The sequence below is a fragment of the Phocoena phocoena genome, chromosome 6, assembly GCF_963924675.1.
Source record: "Phocoena phocoena chromosome 6, mPhoPho1.1, whole genome shotgun sequence".
NCBI classification, from domain to species: domain Eukaryota; kingdom Metazoa; phylum Chordata; class Mammalia; order Artiodactyla; family Phocoenidae; genus Phocoena; species Phocoena phocoena.
This window is the reverse complement of record NC_089224.1, coordinates 51,365,256-51,386,700: the sequence shown is the minus strand read 5'-3', so window position 1 is coordinate 51,386,700 and position 21,445 is coordinate 51,365,256. Positions and strand designations below refer to the sequence as shown.

The 21,445-nt window shown below is 38.7% G+C and overlaps 1 protein-coding gene across 1 annotated transcript in view; it reads right to left on the bottom strand.

Annotated features, from left to right (window-relative positions):
• Positions 1–21,445, bottom strand: part of FREM1 (FRAS1 related extracellular matrix 1) — a 159,787-nt gene that overhangs the window by 113,591 nt on the left and 24,751 nt on the right. Inside the window, exons 7-9 of the mRNA XM_065878900.1 lie at positions 12,918–13,049; positions 10,473–10,817; positions 4,510–4,652 (exon numbers count right to left, since the gene is read on the bottom strand). Coding sequence (XP_065734972.1) covers positions 4,510–4,652; positions 10,473–10,817; positions 12,918–13,049 — 620 coding nt within the window. The remainder of the gene's footprint in view (positions 1–4,509; positions 4,653–10,472; positions 10,818–12,917; positions 13,050–21,445) is intronic.

Genomic DNA, 21,445 nt, shown 5'->3' with positions numbered 1-21,445 from the left:
TGTATATGCTGTCTACAAGACACTTCAGACCTAGGGACACATACAGACTGAAAGTGAGGGGATGGAAAAAGATATTCCATGCAAATGGATATCAAAAGAAAGCTGGAGTAGCAATTCTTGTATCAGACAAAATAGACTTTAAAACAAAGACTATTACAAGAAGTAAAGAAGGACACTACATAATGATCAAGGGATCAATCCAAGAAGAAGATATAACAATTGTAAATATTTATGCACCCAACAAAGGAGCACATCAATACATAAGGCAAATGCTAACATCCATAAAAGGGGAAATCAACAGTAACACAATCATAGAAGGGGACTTCAACACCCCATTTTCACCAATGGACAGATCATCCAAAATGAAACTAAATAAGGAAACACAAGCTTTAAATGATACGTTAAACAAGATGGACTTAGTTGATTTTTATAGGACATTCCATCCAAAAACAGCAGATTACACTTTCTTCTCAAGTGCTCATGGAACATTCTCCAGGATAGATATATCTTGGGTCACAAATCAAGCCTTGGTAAATTTAAGAAAATTGAAATCGTATCAAGTATCTTTTCCGACCACAACTCTGTGAGACTAGATATCAATTACAGGAAAAAAATCTGTAAAAAATACAAACACATGGAGGCTAAACAAGCCTAAACAATACGCTACTAGATAACCAAGAGATCACTGCAGAAATCAAAGAGGAAATCACAAAATGCCTAGAAACAAATGAAAATGAAAACATGACGACCCAAAACCTATGTGATGAGCAAAAGCAGTTCTAACAGGGAAGTTTTTAGCAATACAATACTCCCTCAAGAAACAAGAAACATCTCAAATAAAAAACCTAACCTTACACCAAAAGCAATGAGAGAAAGAAGAACAAAAAAACCCCAAAGTTAGCAGAAGGAAAGAAATCATAAAGATCAAATCAGAAATAAATGAAAAAGAAATGAAGGAAACAATAGCAAAGATCAATAAAACTAAAAGCTGGTTCTTTGAGAAGATAAACAAAATTGATAAACCATTAGCCAGAGTCATAAGAAAAAAAGGGAGAAGACGCAAATCAATAGAATTAGAAATGAAAAAGGAGAAGTAACAACTGATGCTGCAGAAATGCAAAGGATGATGAGAGATTATTACAAGAAACTATATGCCAATAAAAGGCAGCCTCTTCAATACGTAGTGCCGGGAAAACTGGACAGCTACAGTAAAAGAATGAAATTAGAACACTTCCTAACACCATATACAAAAAATAAACTCAAAATGGATTAAAGACCTAAATGTAAGGCCAGACACTATAAAACTCTTAGAGGAAAACATAGGCAGAACACTCTATGACATAAATCACAGGAAGATTCTTTTTGACCCACCTCCTAGAGAAATGGAAATAAAAACAAATAAAAACAAAAATAAACAAATGGGACCTAATGAAACTTAAAAGCTTTTGCACAGCAAAGGAAACCATAACCAGACAAAAAGACAATCCTCGAATGGGAGAAAATATTTGCAAATGAAGCAACTGACAAAGGATTAATCTCCAAAATATATAAGCAGCTCATGCAGCTCAATATCAAAAAAAAACAAACAACCCAATCCAAAAATGGGCAGAAGGGCTTCCCTGGTGGTGCAGTGGTTGAGACTCCGCCTGCCGATGCAGGGGACGCGGGTTCGTGCCCCGGTCCAGGAAGATCCCACATGCCGCACAGCGGCTGGGCCCGTGAGCCATGGCCGCTGAGCCTGCGCATCCCGAGCCTGTGCTCCGCAACGGGAGAGGCCACAACAGTGAGAGGCCCGCATACCATAAAAAAAAAAAAAAAAGAAAATCAAAATGGGCAGAAGACTTAAATAGACATTTCTCCAAAGAAGATTTACAGATTGCCAACAAATATATGAAAGGATACTCAACATCACTAATCATTAGAGAAATGCAAATCAAAACTACAATGAGGTATCACCTCACACCAGTCAGAATGGCCATCCTCAAAAAATCTATAAACAATAAATGCTGGAGAGGGTGTGGAGAAAAGGGAACCCTCTTGCACTGTTGGTGGGAATGTAAATTGATATAGCCACTATGGAGAGCAGTATGGAGGTTCCTCAAAATCTAAAACTAGAACTACCATATGACCCAGCAATCCCACTACTGGGCATATAGCCTGAGAAAGCCATAACTCAAAAAGAGTCATGTACCACAATGTTCATTGCAGCTCTATTTACAATAGCCAGGACATGGAAGCAACCTAAGTGTCCATCAACAGATGAATGGATAAAGAAGATGTTGCACATAAATACAATGGAATATTACTCAGCCATAAAAAGAAATGAAATTGAGTTATTTGTAGTGAGGTGGATGGACCTAGAGACTGTCATATAGAGTGAAGTAAGTCAGAACGAGAAAAACAAATACCATATGTTAACACATATATATGGACTGTAAAAAAAATAAAGGTTCTGAAGAACTTAGGGGCAGGACAGGAATAAAGATGCAGATGTAGAGAATGGACTTGAGGACATGGGGAGGGGGAAGGGTAAGCTGGGACGAAGTGAGAGAGTAGCACTGACATATATACACTACCAAATGTAAAATAGATAGCTAGTGGGAAGCAGCCACATAGCACAGGGAGATCAGCTCAGTGCTTTGTGTCCACCTAGAGGGGTGGGATAGAGAGGGTGGGAGGGAAACGCAAGAGTGTGGGGATATGGGGATATATGTATACGTATAGCTGATTCACTTTGTTATAGAGCAGAAACTAACACACCACTGTAAAGCAATTATACTTCAATAAAGATGTTAAAAAATAAATAAATCTTCCAAATAGAAAAAATAAATAAAATGAATGTAGAGATGTCAGGTAGAGATGTTGGTACACAAGTCTGAGCTGGAGAATATTTAGGAGTCAAAAAATAGGCGGTACATGAAAACAGAGCAAAAGTCTTTCTGTTTCTGTTTCTCTCTCTCACTCTCCCTCTCTCCCTCCCTCCTTTTCCCCTCCCTCCCACTCCCCACCCTCCCTTTCTTTCTCTCTCTCTCCACCCTTCCCTTCTTTCTTCCCTCCCTCCCCCCCAACATAGATTAAGAAGATGAATAAAAGTAGAGAAAAATATAATTATGACTTCTTTAGAAGCCCATCCGTCATGGGGAATAACTGGATCTATAGAATTCAGCCTGACATATTTGCCAAGATTTAAAAATAATTTTATTTCAATAAAGTTTTCATTACTGTGGTCTTTACTGTAGAGGAAACTGACATCTATGTTTGTGGGTATGAAAAATATGACCTATAAAATATACAATAGCAGAAAAGGAAAAAGGAGTCCTGAATTTTCTGTTTTTACAAAGGCCTATAGTTTGCTAAAAACGATACAGTATTCTAGTCAGAAACATAGCTCAGTTTGAGTGGATACAACAAAAGATTTAGAAATAAATCCTATTAATAGTTTCCATTTTGGATTATCAAATCATCTAAGGTCTCAAGCAAAAATGTAATCTAGAAATGGCATAATTTTACGCATTGATGAAAAGAGGAGGCTGTTATTTATAAAGGAATTGATTTCTTTTCAGTCAATGAGCAGGTGAATTGAGAATTTTCTGATTCATTTTCCATTCCCTCTTTATAGGAGCACCTACTTCCTTCAGTTTCTGGGCTCTAAACATCATGCTTCCATTTGTTACCTTTATCTTGGCAGACAGATGAATAGCTCAATCATCTATGCATTGGCTAATGTCAGTGACCATGACACTATGAGATGATATTATATAACCAATAGGGACACTATATGTAGTGGGTACCACTTATTTTCAGAAGCCTTTTTTTCCATCCTTACCACCAATCATCCTCTTCTTGCAAGGAGTCTACCCCTTTAGAGTTGCCCAGACCCTTCCTCATCTGTAATTTGTATAGGATGATGGCTCCTTAAGCCTATTTTTGTATTCTATATATTTAAATAATATCCTTGAGTGGTAGTAAAACTCTTAGTTCTTCAAAAGCAATGATAAATAATAGCTGATATATTTATTGAGTACTTACTATGTGCCAGAAAGTTCTCAATACTTACATGTATTACGTCACTTACCCTCACAATCACTTTATAAGGATGTTGTTTTACAGATAAAGAAACTGAGTCACAGGTCAGTTAATGTCAAGAACAGGACAAAAACAAAGACAGTCTAACTACAGAGCCTATGTTTTAACCACAACACACAAAATAAGCCAGTGGGTTTTTTTGTTGTTATTGTTATGAAGCAAGCAAATTTTGTGAGGTGCTCTTTATAGAAGGGTCGGATGGTTAAATAACCTTGGAAACACTGCATTCATGGTAATTTACATAACTCTGTGGAAAAGTAAGAGAGCAATTATGTTGCATAGAAACTGACTTAATTTTGCTTACTCCATTGCTTCTCAAACTTGGAGCTTTGAAATCTGTTTTCCTGTAGTTTCTAATTACATCTTCTAGAACTGATATCTGTGGACAAGACTTTGGGAAAGAGTTCAGAGATGGACTCTTACCTGTGGCTCTGAGAGATTTGGAGGTTCATGGCTGTCCCACAGGACAAATTCAAATGAATCTTCAAAGATTTCTCCACCAAAATGACGATAGTAAATGATGCCATTGAACAGATCCATCTGAAGGAAGCCAGGGACAGGATAGCCTATTGGGTCCACAAAATATCACATACCTTTGTAACAGTCTGCCAGGTGTTGGGGTATAATGATATTGGATTTATCTCCAGAAGTTTTCTCAGTCTAGTATGTTGTATGTACCCAAGGAATCCTTTTTTTAAATTGAAGTATAGTTGATTTACAATACTGTGTTAGTTTCAGGTATACAGCAAAGGAATTCAGATATATATATAGAGAGAGATAGATAGATAGATATAGATACAGATATATCCAGATTCTTTTCCACTAAATATTATTAGAAGATACTGAATATAGTTCACTGTGTTATACAGTAAATCCTTATTGCTTATTTATTTTATGTATAGTAGTTCGTCCACGGAATCATTATTAAATGCTTTTATCAAAGCTTATAAATAATAAAGCAGAAAAATTAAAGTTACTATATCTGCCTTAATATATAGAAAAATTAGCATTAGAAAAATATTTTCAAGAAATAGTCTTAACATCAGCCAAGATGGCAGAGGAGAAAGACCCTGAGCTCACCTCCTCTCATGGGCACACCAAAACCACAACTATCTGCGGAACAGCCATCAGTGAAAAAGGCCAGAACCTACCAGAGGAGAGCTTCTACAACTAAAGATATAAGGAAGGAACAACAAGATGGGTAGGAGGGGCAAAGTCACAAAATAGTCAAGTCCCATACCGCAGGGTGGGCAATCCACAAACAAGAAAATAATGACAACTGCAGAGTCTCTCAAAGGACTAAGAGGTCCAAGCCCCAGCCCAGGGGTCCTGCACTTGGGAAGGTGAGCCTCCAGGGCATATGGCTTTGAAGGCCAGTGGGGTGACTTTTGGGAGTCCCAGAGGGCTGGGGGAAATAGAGACTTCACTCTTAAAGGGTACATAAAGAATCTCTCATGCTCCAGGACCCAGGGAAGAAGCAGTAATTTGATAGAAGCCTGGGTGAGAATCACTTGCTGATCTAGGAGAATCTTCTGGAGAGACAGGAGGCAACTGCAGCTCACCCTAGGGACATAGACACTGGCAACAGCCATTTTGGGAACTTGTTCTACCACATGGATACTGGCACTGGCAAATGCCATTGTGGAATCTTCTCTTTAGCTTATTAGGGTGAAGACCCAGCCCCGACACAGCCCACAGGCCTGTAGACTCCAGTGCTGGGATGCCTCAGGCCAAGCAACTAACTGGGTGGGGACACAGCTTTACCCACCAGCAGACAGGCTGTCATAAGACCTCCTGCATGAACAGCTGCTTCTGGACGTTGCCCTGTCCACCAGAGAGCTCAGGATCCAGCTGCACCCACCACTGGGCAGGTACCAGCTCCAGAATAGCCTGGGCCCCAGCCCCACTCTCCAGGGAGCCTGCGCTAGCCTCCAGACTAGTTTCATCCACCAAGGGGCAGACACTAGCTGAAAGAAAGCCACAGATATACAGCCTGCAGACATGACCTGCCCACTAATAGGCCAAAACCTGCACGGGGACCAACTGGACCATGGTCCTGCCTACTAGCAGACCAACAGAAGCTTTAGGACTCCCTGGACCCTGCACCCAACTGTGTCAGGAAGTAGTCCCACCCACCAGTAATCCAAAACCAGCTCTAGGACCCCTGCAAGCAGACTCCAGGACCTGGCTCTGCCCACCAGTAGGCCAGCATTAGCACCAGGACCTGGTTCAACACACCAGTGGGTGGGTAACAGCCCTGGAGTCTCCTGGACTTTGACTCAACCCAACAATGAGCCAGCACTAGCCCCAGTGCCCCCTGGGGTTCTGTAGTCAGCACCACCTTGTGACCCGGTCCCACTAACCAGCAGTCAGCAACCTCTACACAAGGCAGGGCCTGGCAACCAACTGGACAGGGGGCAAATCAACCCTACAAGACTGCCTACATAGTCAGCCCACCACAAGAGAAGGACACACTCAGTCCTCATTGGGGGAACCCCTAGAGCATATAGCTCAGGTGATGAGAGGGGGATGTGCTGCTGGGACACACAGGATGTCTCCTTCAAAAGGCTACTTCTCCAAGATTGGGAAATGTAACTAACCTACCAGATACATAAAAATAAAAACAGCAACCTAGGCAAAATAAGGCAACAAAGGAACAGACGTGTTTCTAACAAACAAGATAAAACCTCAGAAGAAGAACTAAGTGAAGCGGAGATAGGCAATCTACCTGAGAAAGAGATAAGGGTAGTGTGATGATAAAGATGATCAAAGAACCCAAGAAAAGAATGGATGCATAGAACAAGAAGTTAGAAGCTTTTTAACAAAGAGTTAGAAAATATGAAGAACAACCAAACAGAGATGAAGAATACAATAACTGAAATGAAAAATACAGTACAAGGACTCAACAGTAGACTAAATGATACAGAGGAAATGACCAGGAAGCTGGAAGACAGGGTAGTGGAAATCACTGATGCTGAACAGACAAAAGAAAAAAGAATGAAAAGAAATGAGGACAGCTTAAGAGACCTCTGGGACAACCTCAAGCACACTAATATTCACATTATAGGGGTCCCAGAAGGAAAAGAAACAGAGAACCTATCAACATATTTGCAGACATAATAGATGAAAACTTCCCTAACCTGGTAAAGGAAACAGATATCTAAGTGTAGGGAGTACAGAGAGTCCTATACAGGATTAATTCAAAGAGGAACACACCAAGATATACTGTAATTAAAATGGCAAAATTGGGACTTCTGGTGGTCCAGTGGTAAAGAATCAGCCTTCCAATGCAGGGGATGCGGGTTCGATCCCTGGTTGGGGAACTAACATCCCACACACCACGGGGCAACCAAGCCCACACACAACAACTACAGAGCCCACGTACCCTCTAGCCCACTTGCCACAACTAGAGAGAGAAAACCCACATGCCACAACTAGAGGGAAGCCCGAGCACTGCAATGAAGAGACCGCGCGCCATAATTAAAAGATCCAGAGTGCCTCAACAAGGATCCCGTGTGCTGCAACTAAGACCTGACGCAGCCAAAAAAAATAATAATGATAAGGAAAATAAGTAAATAAAATAAATATTTTTAAAACTATAAAATAAAAATAAAATGGCATAATTAAAGATAGAGAGAGAATATTAAAAATGGCAAGGGAAAAGCAACAAGTAACATACAAGGGAACACCCATAAGGCTATCACCCGAATTTCAACAGAAATTCTGCAGGCCAGAGGGAGTGGCACGATATATTTAAAGTGATGCAAAGGAAAAACCTACAACTAAGAATATTCTACCCAGCAAGGCTCATGTTGAGATTTGATGGAGAGATCAATAGCTTTACAGACAAGCAAAAGCTAAAAGAGTTCAGCTTAACAAGAAATGTTGAAGGACTTCTCTAAGAGAAAAAGAAAATACCACAACTAGAAACGTGAAAACTGCAAAAGCAAAATGCTCATCGGTAAAGGCAAACACACAGTATAAAGGGAGTAAACCATCCACACACACAGATAGGAGGAAGATTAAAAGACAAAAGTAGTAAAATCATCCACATCCACAATAAGCAGTTAAGGGATATACAAAAAATTAGATGTAATATATGACATCAAAAACAGTAGCTGTGAGGGGAGGAGAGTACAAATGCAGAGTTGTTAAAATGTATCTGAAATTAAGAAACTGATGAAAGAAATTGAAAACAACACAAACAGATGGAAAGATATACACTGTTCATGTACTGGAAGAATTAAAATTATTATAACGACCATACTACCCAAGACAACATACAGATTCAATGCAATCCCTATTAAAATATCAACGGCACTTTTCACATAACTAGAACAAATAATTTTAAAATTTGTATGGAAACACAAAAGACCCTGAAGTGCCAAAGCAATCTTGAGAAAGAAGAACAGAGCTGGGAGGAACCACACTCCCTGACTTCAGACTGTACCACAGAGCTACAATAATCAAAACAGTATGATACTGGCATACAGCAGACACATAGATCAACAGAACAAAATAGAGAACCAGAGATAAACCCATGCATTTATGTTCAATTAATCTACGACAAAGGAGACAAGAACATACAATGGAGAAAAGACAGTCTCTTTTCCTAATCACAAATGGTGCTGGGAAAACTGGACAGCTACATGTAAAAGAATGAAATTAGAACATTCTCTAACACCATATAAACAAAATAAACTCAAAGTGGATTAAAGACCTAAATGTAAGATCTGAAACCATAAAACTCCTACAAGAAAACAAAGGCAGAACACACTTTGACTTAATTTATAGCGATTTTTTTGGATCTGTCTCCTAAAGCAAAAGAAACAAAAGCACAAATAAACAAATGGGACCTAGTTAAACTTAAAAGCTTTTGCACATCAACAAAACAAAAAGACAACCTATTGAATGGGAGAAAATATTGCAAATGATATGACCAATAAGGGGTTAATATCCAAAATATACAAACAGCTCATATAACTCAACAGCAAAAAAACAAACAACCTGATTAAAAAATGGCAGAAGAACTGAGTAACCATTTTTCCAAAGACACACAGATTGCCAACAAGCACATGAAGATGCTCAACATCACTAATCATCAGAGAATTGCAAATGAGATATCACTTCACACCTGTCAGAATGGCTATCATTGAAAAGAACATAAATAACAAATATTGGCAAGGATGTGGGGAAAATGGAACCTTGTACACTGTTGGTGGGAATGTAAATTGGTGAGCCTTTGTGGAAAACAGTATGGAGGTTTCTTAAAAGACTAAACATAGAACTACCATATGTCCCAGCAATTCACTCCTAGATATATGACTGAAAAAAATGAAAACACTAATTTGAAAAGATATATGCACCCCAATGTTCATTGCAGCACTATTTACAATAGCCAATACATGGAAGCAACCCAAGTGTCCATCAACAAATGAATGGACAAAGAAGATGTGGTGTGTATACACACACACACACACACACACACACACACACACACACACACACACATATACATACAATGGAATACTACTCAGCCATTAAAAAGAATGAAAGTTTGCAACAATGTGGATGGACTTAGAGGGTATTATGCTAAATGAAATGTCAGAGAAAGACAAATAATGTATGATATCACTAACACATGGAATCTAAAAAATACAACAAACTAGTGAATATAACAAAAAAGAAACAGACTCACAGATATAGAGAACAAACTAGTGGCTACCCATGGGGAGAGTGAAGGGGGAGGAGCGATATAGGCATATAGGATTAAGAGGTTCCAACTACTATGTATAAAATAAATAAGCTTCAAGATATGTTGTACAACATGGGAAATATAGCCAATATTTTATAATAACAATAAATGGATTATAACATTTAAAAATTGTGAATCACTATGTTATACACCTGAAACATATAATATTGTACATCAACTATATCTCAATTTTTAAATAATTAATTAATTAAAAATAAAATTAAATGTTTAAAAAAAGAAACAGTCTTAAGTAAAACTGCTTGATACCTATTTTGTCAAGCTCCTGACCTACCTACTTCAAAAAGTAGTTATGAAATTATTCTAACAAAATGTAAATAAATGTTATTCATGAAATTTCTTTATCAATAATCTAGAATAGGTCAAACATATCTCTTCAACCTTATTTGTTCTCTTACCTTGCACAGCAGACTAAGTTTTTCACAGTGTAATGGTTATCTTGAGGCCCAGCTCTGGAACTTTCTAGATTCCATATGGATAGATCAACTTAACCTAAATCTCAGGCTTCCCATCTACGAAATGGTAATAATAATAATAGAATCTTACCTCATAAACCTGATGCCCCCCTTAGCACAAATTCTAACACAAATGATCTTAACTGCCCAGAACTTACCTATCAGTCCTGGTGCTGGCTTCTTCATAATCTCTCCAGCCTGCGGGGGTTTCGTGATATTAAAGAAGATGTAGTCATCACTGGAGTCCATGTCTGAAGCTCTCAGCTTGGAACCCTGGATCAGTATGGTCTGCCCCTCCTCCAGTTCAATCACAACATTGGTTATGAGGAATGGTGGACTATCATCTTTGGGCAAGATGTTGATGGGAAACTTATGTCGGATGCTGTGTTGGCCGTCAAATATCCTGAAGACCACAAAGTCTTTGGTGGAGTCACTGTCATCATGATGATATTGAACGACTCCAGCCTGAAGGTCAGCCACGGTGAAGAGAAACCCCTTCCCCCCTGATGGAAAGAACAGAGGTGGAGCGGAATGAAAAAGGTGTGGAGGCAGCAGGTTAGTGAAAGCAGCACTGCAGGAGAGGGTGTGAAATGGAAAGTGGTGCAGCCAATGCTTCCCTCGCCTGGAAAAACCATAGATTGTTTAGTGGGTTCTGGGGCTCCAAAGACCTGGTTTTGAATACTGGCTGTAATACTTATTAGCTGGGTGGACTTGGGCAAGGTATTTAATTTATTTGAGACTCATCTATAAAACAGAGATAATAATACCTACCTAACATTCCCTCTTAAGGATGAGAGAACTCAAACAACAGTGTACCTACAATAAGTATTACTTGCTCTTCGACTCATTATCATCATCTGACAGCACTTCTTAGAGTCGTGGTCTCGAACTAGCAGCATCAGCACCATCTGGGAAGTCATTATAAATGCAGGTTCTCAGGTCCTACCCCAGACCTACTGAATTAGAAATTCTGCTGGTGGGTCCCAGCAATTTATGTTTTACCAAGCCCTTCAGGAGTCTAATGCATGCTAAAGTTTGAGAATCACTAGCTTAATGAGCAAGAGCTAGAGCTCTGGTAGCAAATGGCCTGGGTTCGAATCCCAGCTCGGCCATTTTCCAGACAGACAAGTCAACTTCTCTAAGTCTCAGGTTCCCATTTGCAAAGTGAGTGAAATAATAGTACCTTGCTTCATAAAGCTGATGTGAGATAAAGTATGTAGAATGCTTTGTACGATCTGGCACAGAGTAAATGCTTAATAAATGTTTACACTATTTTCTTCCTCTGAGCCAGAACATCATTGCATTATGGGCTATGACTCTCCACTTCATTTCTATAGTACTGATAAACATAGCTTCACTCTGCACAAACTATTACAGTTCTTGATGGCAGGTGTCCTATTTCTTTCCCCACTCCATATGGTTTTATGGATTAAACATGAGTATAATGAACACTATGAGTTACTTGCCCAACAGGAACTTTCTGTTTCTTCCTCAGTACAAGAATCCTAGTTTTATTTAGAATGGTAATATGACTATTTAAAAATACTCAGGTTCCCAGACTCTGTTACACCTAGGGGGATAGTATGTAACTTGATGAGAGATATAATCAGACTTCATTGTATCAGGCTCCTAGGAAAAGTTGTAAAATAGAGCAAACTTAGATGGCCTAATTTTTTTTATTGTTCCTTCTCTTTCTTCCTTCCCCTAACACTGATTAAAAGCCTAGAGGTGTAGGCACCATTCTGTGACCACTGACAGAGCAGAAAAGAGCCGCTGGCATCATGGATACAGAATACCTACCTCCGTGCAACTTGTCACAAGGAGAGAGTGACTCCTGAATTTTTAAGCTGCTGTAGTTGTGTTTTCCTTACATGCAGCTGAACATCCATCCTAACTAATACATCCAGCTTAAGCTAAACTCTCATTGTCTTGGGATTAGGCAAGAGAAGTTATCATTTTATTTTTGATTTTATTTTTTTCAGAATTTCCTAATCACAAACAATGATAAATAAGAGCTCTCTTTCTACTTTGCAGTTTGGTAAACTAAGAGGATAATAGAATTAAATCCTCTGAGCTCATTACAAGAAATGGACTATATTATCATTAAGTATGGATATTTTTATTAGGGCCATTACCTTGTTAACTACCATCCGTATAACTATAAATTCATTTCTTTTAAACCACAGCAACTGCTACTAATAACATAATAGCATAATTATTACTAATTAAAAAACATAAGTTTTTCTGTTTTTCACTGCATTTCTCTGAAGCAGAGAAATGAAAAGGAAATATTTTGTCTTTGAACTGGGATAAGATAATCAGTTAAGGAGTATATTTAGAAGGAGCCCTACATGGCTCCAGAAAGCAAATCTGAGATTTAAACAATGACTCAAGTACAAAAGACCATTCATAAAATGTCATCCATTGATTTGAGCATCCTAATACAAAAGCCAATGGTTTCAAGATCTCCGGATCTGGAGCTTATGATAATTCATTTAGAAATGAAGCTCAAGAGATACTACACATATCCTGTTAAATATGATTTGCTTTTGGAGAAAATACTTCTTGGGTTTTTTTCTAAGTTACAAAGTTTGTTCATTCACCTCTCAGAGTAAGCTGTCCGTGCTGCAGGCCATCCACAATGACTACCTGGACAGCATGAATGTCATCATTGTCAACAATCTGAAACTGTTCCCAAGTGATGGCCCGAGACTGTCCCTCTAGGAGATTCAGACCTACAAGAGAAAGCACAAAAAGTGTCCTGGAAAGTTCTATGACATGCCAAGATGCCTACTTTAAGACAAGATTAAAGAATTTTCACTCACAAAACTAGGTAAAAACTGTATCTTCAAAAGCTTCTCGAGAAACTGGAATTTAGTGTTTATTTTAAGTAATATTTTTACTATTAGTACTATTGACTCCAACCTGACAACTGGTTCCTTATGACATATCCTTTAGAGGCATGATGGTGCCAAAAATAAATATTAGAAGGAAATAACAGATGTTATGCTCACAGTGGTCTCTAGTTCAAAAAGGTCCACAAGGAATTTTTCAAAGGCTGCATTCACATATTTCAAGTGGGCAAGAGTCAGAAGTGCTTTTACACATAAATTATAAGAGCATAAGTATCCCACGGGATACAGAATTCAAGTGGTTAAATACACAAATACAGTTACTGTGCTAGGGAATATTTAATGATGTTAGACAGGAAAGGTCTGACACTTTATAATGAGGGCTGTGTTTTAATCTAGACTCTAATAAGGAAGGGACTTTTATAACTAAAGAAATTAAAAATAAAACCTTCTCCTTGGACCCAGCACGCTGGAGGGAAAATGGGGAGAGAATGCGTGCTGCTCAGAGCAAGAATACAGGTTCCAGACTGAACACTGCCGTTAGAGACAGGCAGCATCATCAACCATTCCCATTACCCAGTAGAGCTGGGGGCCAACAGACTGAAGAGACTCGCGAAAAGGAGAAAGCCTTTTAAAGAAGCAAGGTGATGAAATTTAAAGGCAGTGCACTGGTGGACCCAGTTAATGCTTCCCCTCAAATCTACCCAGCTCCCCTTCCTCCTGATGCTGACCATGTGCCTGCTTTCTAGCTGCAGCAGCTCCAATAGGCTTCCCACAGTCCCCACATTGTAAAGCCCTGGCTGCCACCACTGCCTCATCTTCTGATGTTGCTGCCCTCAACTGCCCACCAGACGAGGTTTTGGCGTGACCTTCCCTGTGACCATGGCCAGGTCCCACACCATGGGACTCAAGGAGTTTGTACAGTGCTATTAAGAAGAGCCAGGTAACACGACCTAGGCATGTGGGGAGTTAACATTCAGTGAGGCAAACTGACCACGGTGAGAGAGGAGATGGAAGGAGCTGACATGTGTTTGTTCACACTTTCTCAACCCCACCCCTGACTCTTCCCACACAGAGTGGGTTCATCTCCTACTGGAGATATCAGCACTATCGAGCAATCAGCTTTATTTTCTTGTAAACCTATGACCAGCTCAGTCACACCACCTTTTTATTTGCTGCCCCCAAACCCCCAACTTCCCTTCCCCTTACTCTAGTTTTCAGTAAAGCGTTAGCGCATGTAATCTGCCTAAGGGGCTGTTTGCTATGGTACCTGGGCTAAGACATATGGCATATTGAAAGAAAGAGAGAAAGAAAGGAAGGAAGGAAGGAAGGAAGGAAGGAAGGAAGGAAGGAAGGGAGGGAGGGAGGGAGGGAGGGAGGGAGGGAGGGAGGGAGGGAGGGAGGAGGTAGTAGCGGGGAGAGAAATAAGGATGGGTAGAAGGAAGGGAAGCAGGGAAAGAGGGAGAGAGGGAGGACAAGCACATATAAAGAATCTCTGCGACTGGTAATAAGGGTTTTGAAGCCAAGAGTGCACAGTACAGCACAGGACAAGGCATCATGGGATGCAGGAGAGGAACAAGTGAGAACACTAGAAATTTATACAGCAAGACAGTAATGGTGGTTATGTCTTCGTGGTGGAGTAATGAGTGATTTTATTCACCCACTATTATTTCATTCATTTATTCATTACTATCAACTCATTATTATTTATCCTACTTATTGTGCTTTCCAAGTTTTCAATGATGAACTTAAGTTCATAATAAATAAAATTTCATTTAAAAAAGAATTCTGGTGTCCAAACTAGTCAAAACCAGATTTGGAGCTCTTAACAAGCCTGGTTTCACAGATCACACACACATATGCAGACCATTAAGCCTCTACACTCAAGCAATAATGTAATTAATATTTGATTATTACTAAACTTTAGATCACTAATTCATTCTTTTCTCTCATTATCCCTCAAACAGAGGTAGAGTAGTACAGAGAGCCAGATTATAAATCAAGGATGCCCAACCAACGTTGTCCATCTCTACTGAAACTCACATACATACAAATACACACACATGGTATGTTACCCATGTGCAAGCACACACACATACACACACACAAGCATAAGAGGTAATCGGTTTAAGCTGCCACCTGAGTATTTAAATCACACAGATATTTTCTGTGTTAACTGAACCTACCAACACTGTTTATGTTTTGAATGCTCTTGATGGTATTAATGGGAAAGGAAAAAAAATCATTTACATTTCACATTTACATTTTATCTAAATATATACATTGCATTTTAAATCTACTCAGGAATGAGAGGCAGTGCAAAGCCTTCTCTTAAAAGAAATAAAGCAGGAGGAGGTCAAGATGGCAGAGTAGGAAGATGCAGAATTCACCTCCTGTCCTCCTCCCACCCCTGTGAATGCATCAAAAATACATCTACATGTGGAGCAATTCTCACTGGAAATGGACTGGAGACTGACAGAAAGACCCTTATGCAACCAAGGCTATAAGAAAGATCCACATGGAGTTGGGTAGGAAAGGAAGAGAATCAATCAGGTTGGAACCTGCACCCCTAGGAGGGGACACAGAAGAGGAGGGGGATTACAAGGGTGGAGATATCCCTGGGGAGTGGCTTGAACCACATACTGGGTCCCCCAGCCCTGGGGTCCAACAGTGGGAGGACGAGTGCCCTTAGAAGGTTTGAAAACCAATAGGACTGACAACAAGGCTGTAAGAAATCTAGACTCTGCTCATGAAGAACACACACATTCTCGCTCACTCCCATGACAAGAGAGAGAAAGCAGATTGAAACTGCCCAGGACTCTGGCTGGTTTCCCACAACTGCCTCAGTGCGTGCCCTGGCCCATGCCAGGCACCCTTTCCAACCCCTCTTGCTCTGAGGCACAGTTCCCCACTAGAACCAGGGCTGCCACAGCTGAGGAGAGAGCACAGTTGCGGGGGAGGGAGCTGGCTTGAGCCCAACCCAGGGTTTCTGCTCCAGCTCCAGGGTGGTGTTGGCCACTGAGCAGAGGAGAAGCTCCCACTCACACCTGGCTCTGGCTCTAGCTCCTCCATCTCCAGCCCCAACCCCTACAAAGTTGATAGCTGCCAGCACGCTCTGGGGAAAGACATGACTTATGTTCACACCAGATCAAGCTCTCGTGTGAAATCCACTGGGAACACACAGACTGTACAGGGATGCTCTCACACAAGGACACACATTCAAGACCAGGATAGGTAACTTTTACCTAATTTTATAGAGACAGAGAAAGTTAACCAAAACAAAAAGACAGGATCTTATTTCAAACGAAAGAAGGAAAAAAACCTGAAAAACCAACCAGTGAAACAGAGATGAATTAATTACCAGAAAAAGAGTTTAAAGATTAGTAATAAGAATGTTAACTGAACTAGGGAATAGATGAACTAGAAAATATGAAAAAAAAAACAGTCTAAACTGAATATACAATAACTGAAATGAAAAACATACTAGAAATAATTAATGACAGACTAAGTGATACAGAGGAACACATAGTGTTCTGGAAGATAGAATAATGGAAAACATCCAATCAGATAAGCAAAAAGAGAAACAAATTTTTAAAAATGAAAACAGTTTAAGGGACGGTTGGAACAACATCAAACATAATAACATTCACATTACATGGGTCCTAGAAGGAGAAGAGAGAAAAAAAAGGGGTCAAAATTTATTTGATGGAATTATAGCTGAAAACTTCCCAAACCTGAAGAAGAAAACAGATATCCAGGTACAGGAAGCATAGAGCATCCCAAACAAGATGAAATCAGAGAACCACACCAAAACATATCGTAATTAAAATGGCAAAAGTTAAACATAAAAGAGAATTCTAAAGGTAGCAAAAGAAAAACAAAGAATCACATACAAGGGAACCCCCATAAGGCTACCAATGGATTTTTCTGAAGAAATTTTGCAGGCCAAAAGGAAGTGGCATGATATATTTAAAGTGCTGAAAGGGGAAAAACCTACAACCTAGGATATTCTATCCAGCAAGATTATCATTCAGAATTGAAGGAGGGATAAAGAACTTCTCAGATAAGCAAAAACTAAGAGTACATCAACACTAAACCAATTCTAAAAGAAATGTTAACGGTTCTTCTCTAAGTGGAAAAGAACAGGCTACAACAAGAAGTAAGAATCTGTAGGAAAGGAAAAATCCCACTAGTAAAAGCAAATATATAGTAAAGGAACACAAGCATACCACTAAAGAAAATCATCAAACACAAGGGAAGCAACTAAAAGAAGAAAAGAACAGAGAGGAACAACAAAAAGAATCAGGAAACAAGTAACGAAGTGGCAATAAGTACATACCTATCAATAATCACTGTAAACGCCAGTGGACTTAATGTTTCAATGAAAAGACATAGGATGGCTGATTGGATTAAAAAAAAAACACACACAATAAAACCCAAGATCCATCCATGTGGTGCTTACAAGCGGTCCACTTCAGAGCTAAAAACACACAGACTGAAAGTGAGGTGATGGAAAAAAGATCTTCATGGAAATGACAAGAAAGCAGGGGGTAGGCATACCCATATCACACAAAATAGACTTTGAAACAAAGTCTTACCAAAAGACAAAATGGGCATTATATAATGATAAAGGGAAAAACAGAAGAAAAGGATATAACATTTGTTAACAAATATGCCTAATATAGGGGCAACTAAGTATATAAAGCAAATAGTAACAGACATCAAGAGAGAAACTGACAATGATACAATAATATCAGGGGAATTTAACACCTCACTTACATCAATGGACAGATCATCCAGACATAAAGTCAACAAGGAAATAATAGTCTTAAATGACACTTTAGACCAGTTGGACTTAACAGATACCTACAGGATATGTCATCCAAAAACAGCAGAATACACATTCTTTTCAAGTGTACAGAGAATGTTTTTCCAGGATAGATCACATGGTAGGCTACAAAACAAGTCTCAGAACATTTAAGAGAATAGAAATGATATCAAGCATTTTTCCAACTACAATGGTATGACCAGAAATCAATTGCAGGAAGAAAAATGAGAAAAACACAAACACGTGGAGGCTAAAAAACATGCTACTAAAAAAACCAATGGGTCAATGAAGAAATCAAAGAGGAAATCAGGAAATACTTTGAGAGAAATGAAAAAAAAAAATAAACCCACAACTTTCCAAAATCTATGTAACACAGAAAAAGCAGTTCTAAGAGGGAAGTTTACAGCAATACAGGCCTACCCTAAGAAACAAGAAAAATCTTAAAAAACAACCTACCCTACTACCTAAAGGAATCAGAAAGAGAAGAACAAAGTAAGCCCAAAGTCAGCAGAAGGAAGAAAATTATAAAGATCAAAGAGGAAATAAATAAAAATAGAGACAAAAAAAAAAAACACTAGAAAAAAAATCAATGGAACCAAAATCTGTTTTTTTGAAAGGTTAAACAAAAACAATAATCCTGCGTCCAGGTTCATCAAGAAAAATAGAGAGGACTCAAATAAACAAAGTAAGAAATGAAAGAGGAGAAATAATTGATATCACAGAGAAAAAAATCATAAGAGAATAATACAAACAGTTATATGTGAACAAATTGCACAACCCAGAGGAAAAGGATAAATTTCTAGAAACATACACTCTTCCAAGACTGGATCAGGAAGAAATAGACAATCTGAACAAATTGTGCACCAGTAGTGAAACTGAATTAGTAATAAAAAAAAATTTTTTTAAGTAATAAAAAAAAACTGCGAGCAAACAAAAGCCCAGGATTGACAGCTTCACTGGGTAATTCTCCCAAACATATATAAAAAAACAGCTAATACCTATCTTTCTCAAACTATTTCTAAAAAATTGAAACAGAGAGAACTCTCCCAAATTAACTCTACAAGGCCACCATTAACCTGATACCAAAACTAGACAAAATTACCAGCCAATATCTCTGATGAATATAGAGGCAAAATTCCTCAACAAAATATTAGCATACCCAAATCAACAATATATTAAAAGGATCATACAACATTATCAAGTAGAATTTATTTCAGGTAAGCGAGGATGGTTCAAGATCCACAAATCAATCAACATGATATACCACATTAACAAAAGGAAGGATAAAAATCCCATGATCATCTCAATAAGTGCAAAAAAAGGATCTGATAAAATTCAAAACCTTTTCATGACGAAAATTCTTAACAAAGTTGGCATAGAGGGAACATATGTAAACATAATAAAGGCCACTTATGACACATCCACAGCTAACATCATACTAAACAGCAAAAAGCTGAAAGGCTTCTTGCTAAACTCAGGAACAAAACTAGGATGCCCACTCTCTCTACTTCTATTTAACACAGTAATTAAAGTCCTAGCCACAGCATCCAGACAAGAAAAAGAAATAAAAGGCATCCAACTGGAAGGGAAGAAGTAAAATTGTCACTATTGGGTTTCCCTGGTGGTGCAGTGGTTGAGAGTGTGCCTGCCGATGCAGGGGACACGGGTTCGTGCCCGGTCTGGGAAGATCCCACATGACGCGGAGTGGCTGGGCCCGTGAGCCATGGCTGCTGGGCCTGCGCTTCAGGAGCCTGTGCTCTGCAACGGGAGAGGCCACAGCAGTGAGAGGCCCACGTACAGCAAAAAAACAAACAAACAAAAAAACTGTCACTATTTGCAGATGACATGATACTATATATAGAAAACCTTAAAGCCTCCACCAAAAAACTATTAGAACTAATAAGTGAACTCGGTAAAGTTGCAGGATACAAGATTAATATACAGAAATCTGTTGCTTTTCTATAAGCTAATAATGACAATCATAAAGAGAAAACAATCCTTTTTAAAACTGCATCAAAAAGAATAAGATACCTAGGAATAAACTTAACAAAGAAGGTGAAAGACCTGTACTCTGAAAACTACAGAAAGCTGAACGAAACTGAAGATGATACAAAGAAATGGAAAGATAGCCCATGTTCATGAATTGGAAAAATTAATATTGTTAAAATGTCCATACTACTCAAAGCAGTCTACAGATTTAACATAATCCCTATCAAAATATCCATGACATTTTTCACACTAGAACAAATTATCCTAAAATTAACATAAAACCATAAAAGACCCAGAATTGCCAAAGCAATCTTGAGAAAAAAGAACAAAGCTGGAGGTATCATGCCCCCTGACTTCAGACTATACTACAAAGCTATAGTAATCAAAACAGTATGACACTGGCACATAAACAGACACATAGATCAATGGAACAGAATAGGAAGTCCAGAAATAAACCCACACACTTACAGTCAATTAATCCATGACAAAGGAGGTAAGAATATACAATGGAAAAAAGAAGTGGTGCTAGGAAAACTGGACAGCTATATGTAAAAGGATGAAATTAGGACATTCTCTAACGCCATACACAAAAATAAACTCAAAATGGATCAAAGACCTAAATTTAAGGCTGGACAATATAAAACTGTTGGAGGAAAACACAGGCAGAACACTCTTTGACATAAATCACAGCAATATCTTCTTTGATCCACCTCCTAGAGTAAAGAGAATAAAAACAAAAACAAATGGGACCTAATTAAACTCAAAAGCTTATGCACAGCAAAGGAAACCATCAACAAAATGAAAAGACAGCCCATAGAATGGGATAAAATATTTGCAAATGATGCAACTGACAAGGGATTAATCTACAAATATACACAAATAGCTCACATAGCTCTATGTCAAAAAACAAACAACCCAATCAAAAACTGGGCATTAGATCTAAATAGACACCTCTCCAAAGAAGACATAAAGATGGTCAATAGGCACATGAAAATTATCACTAATTATCAGAGAAATGCAAATCAGAACTACAATGATGTATCACCTCACACTCGTCAGAATGGCTGTTATCAAAAAGTTTACAAACAATAAGGCTAGAGGGGGTGTGGAGAAAAGGGAACCCTCTTGCACTGTTGGTGGGAATGTAAATTGGTACAACCACTATGGAGAACAGTAAGGAGGTTCCTTAAAAAACTATAAATAGAACTACCATATGATCCAGCAATCCCACACCTGGGCATATATCCAGAGAAAACCATAATCTGAAAGGATACATGCACCCCAATGTTTACTGCAACACTACTTATAATAGCCAAGACATGGAAGTAATCTAAATATCCACTGACAGAGGAATGGATAAGAAGATGTGGTACATATATACAATGGATATTACTCAGCCAGAAAAAAGAATGAAATGATGCCATTTGCATCATTTGGTAACTTATGGTTACCAAAGGAGAAA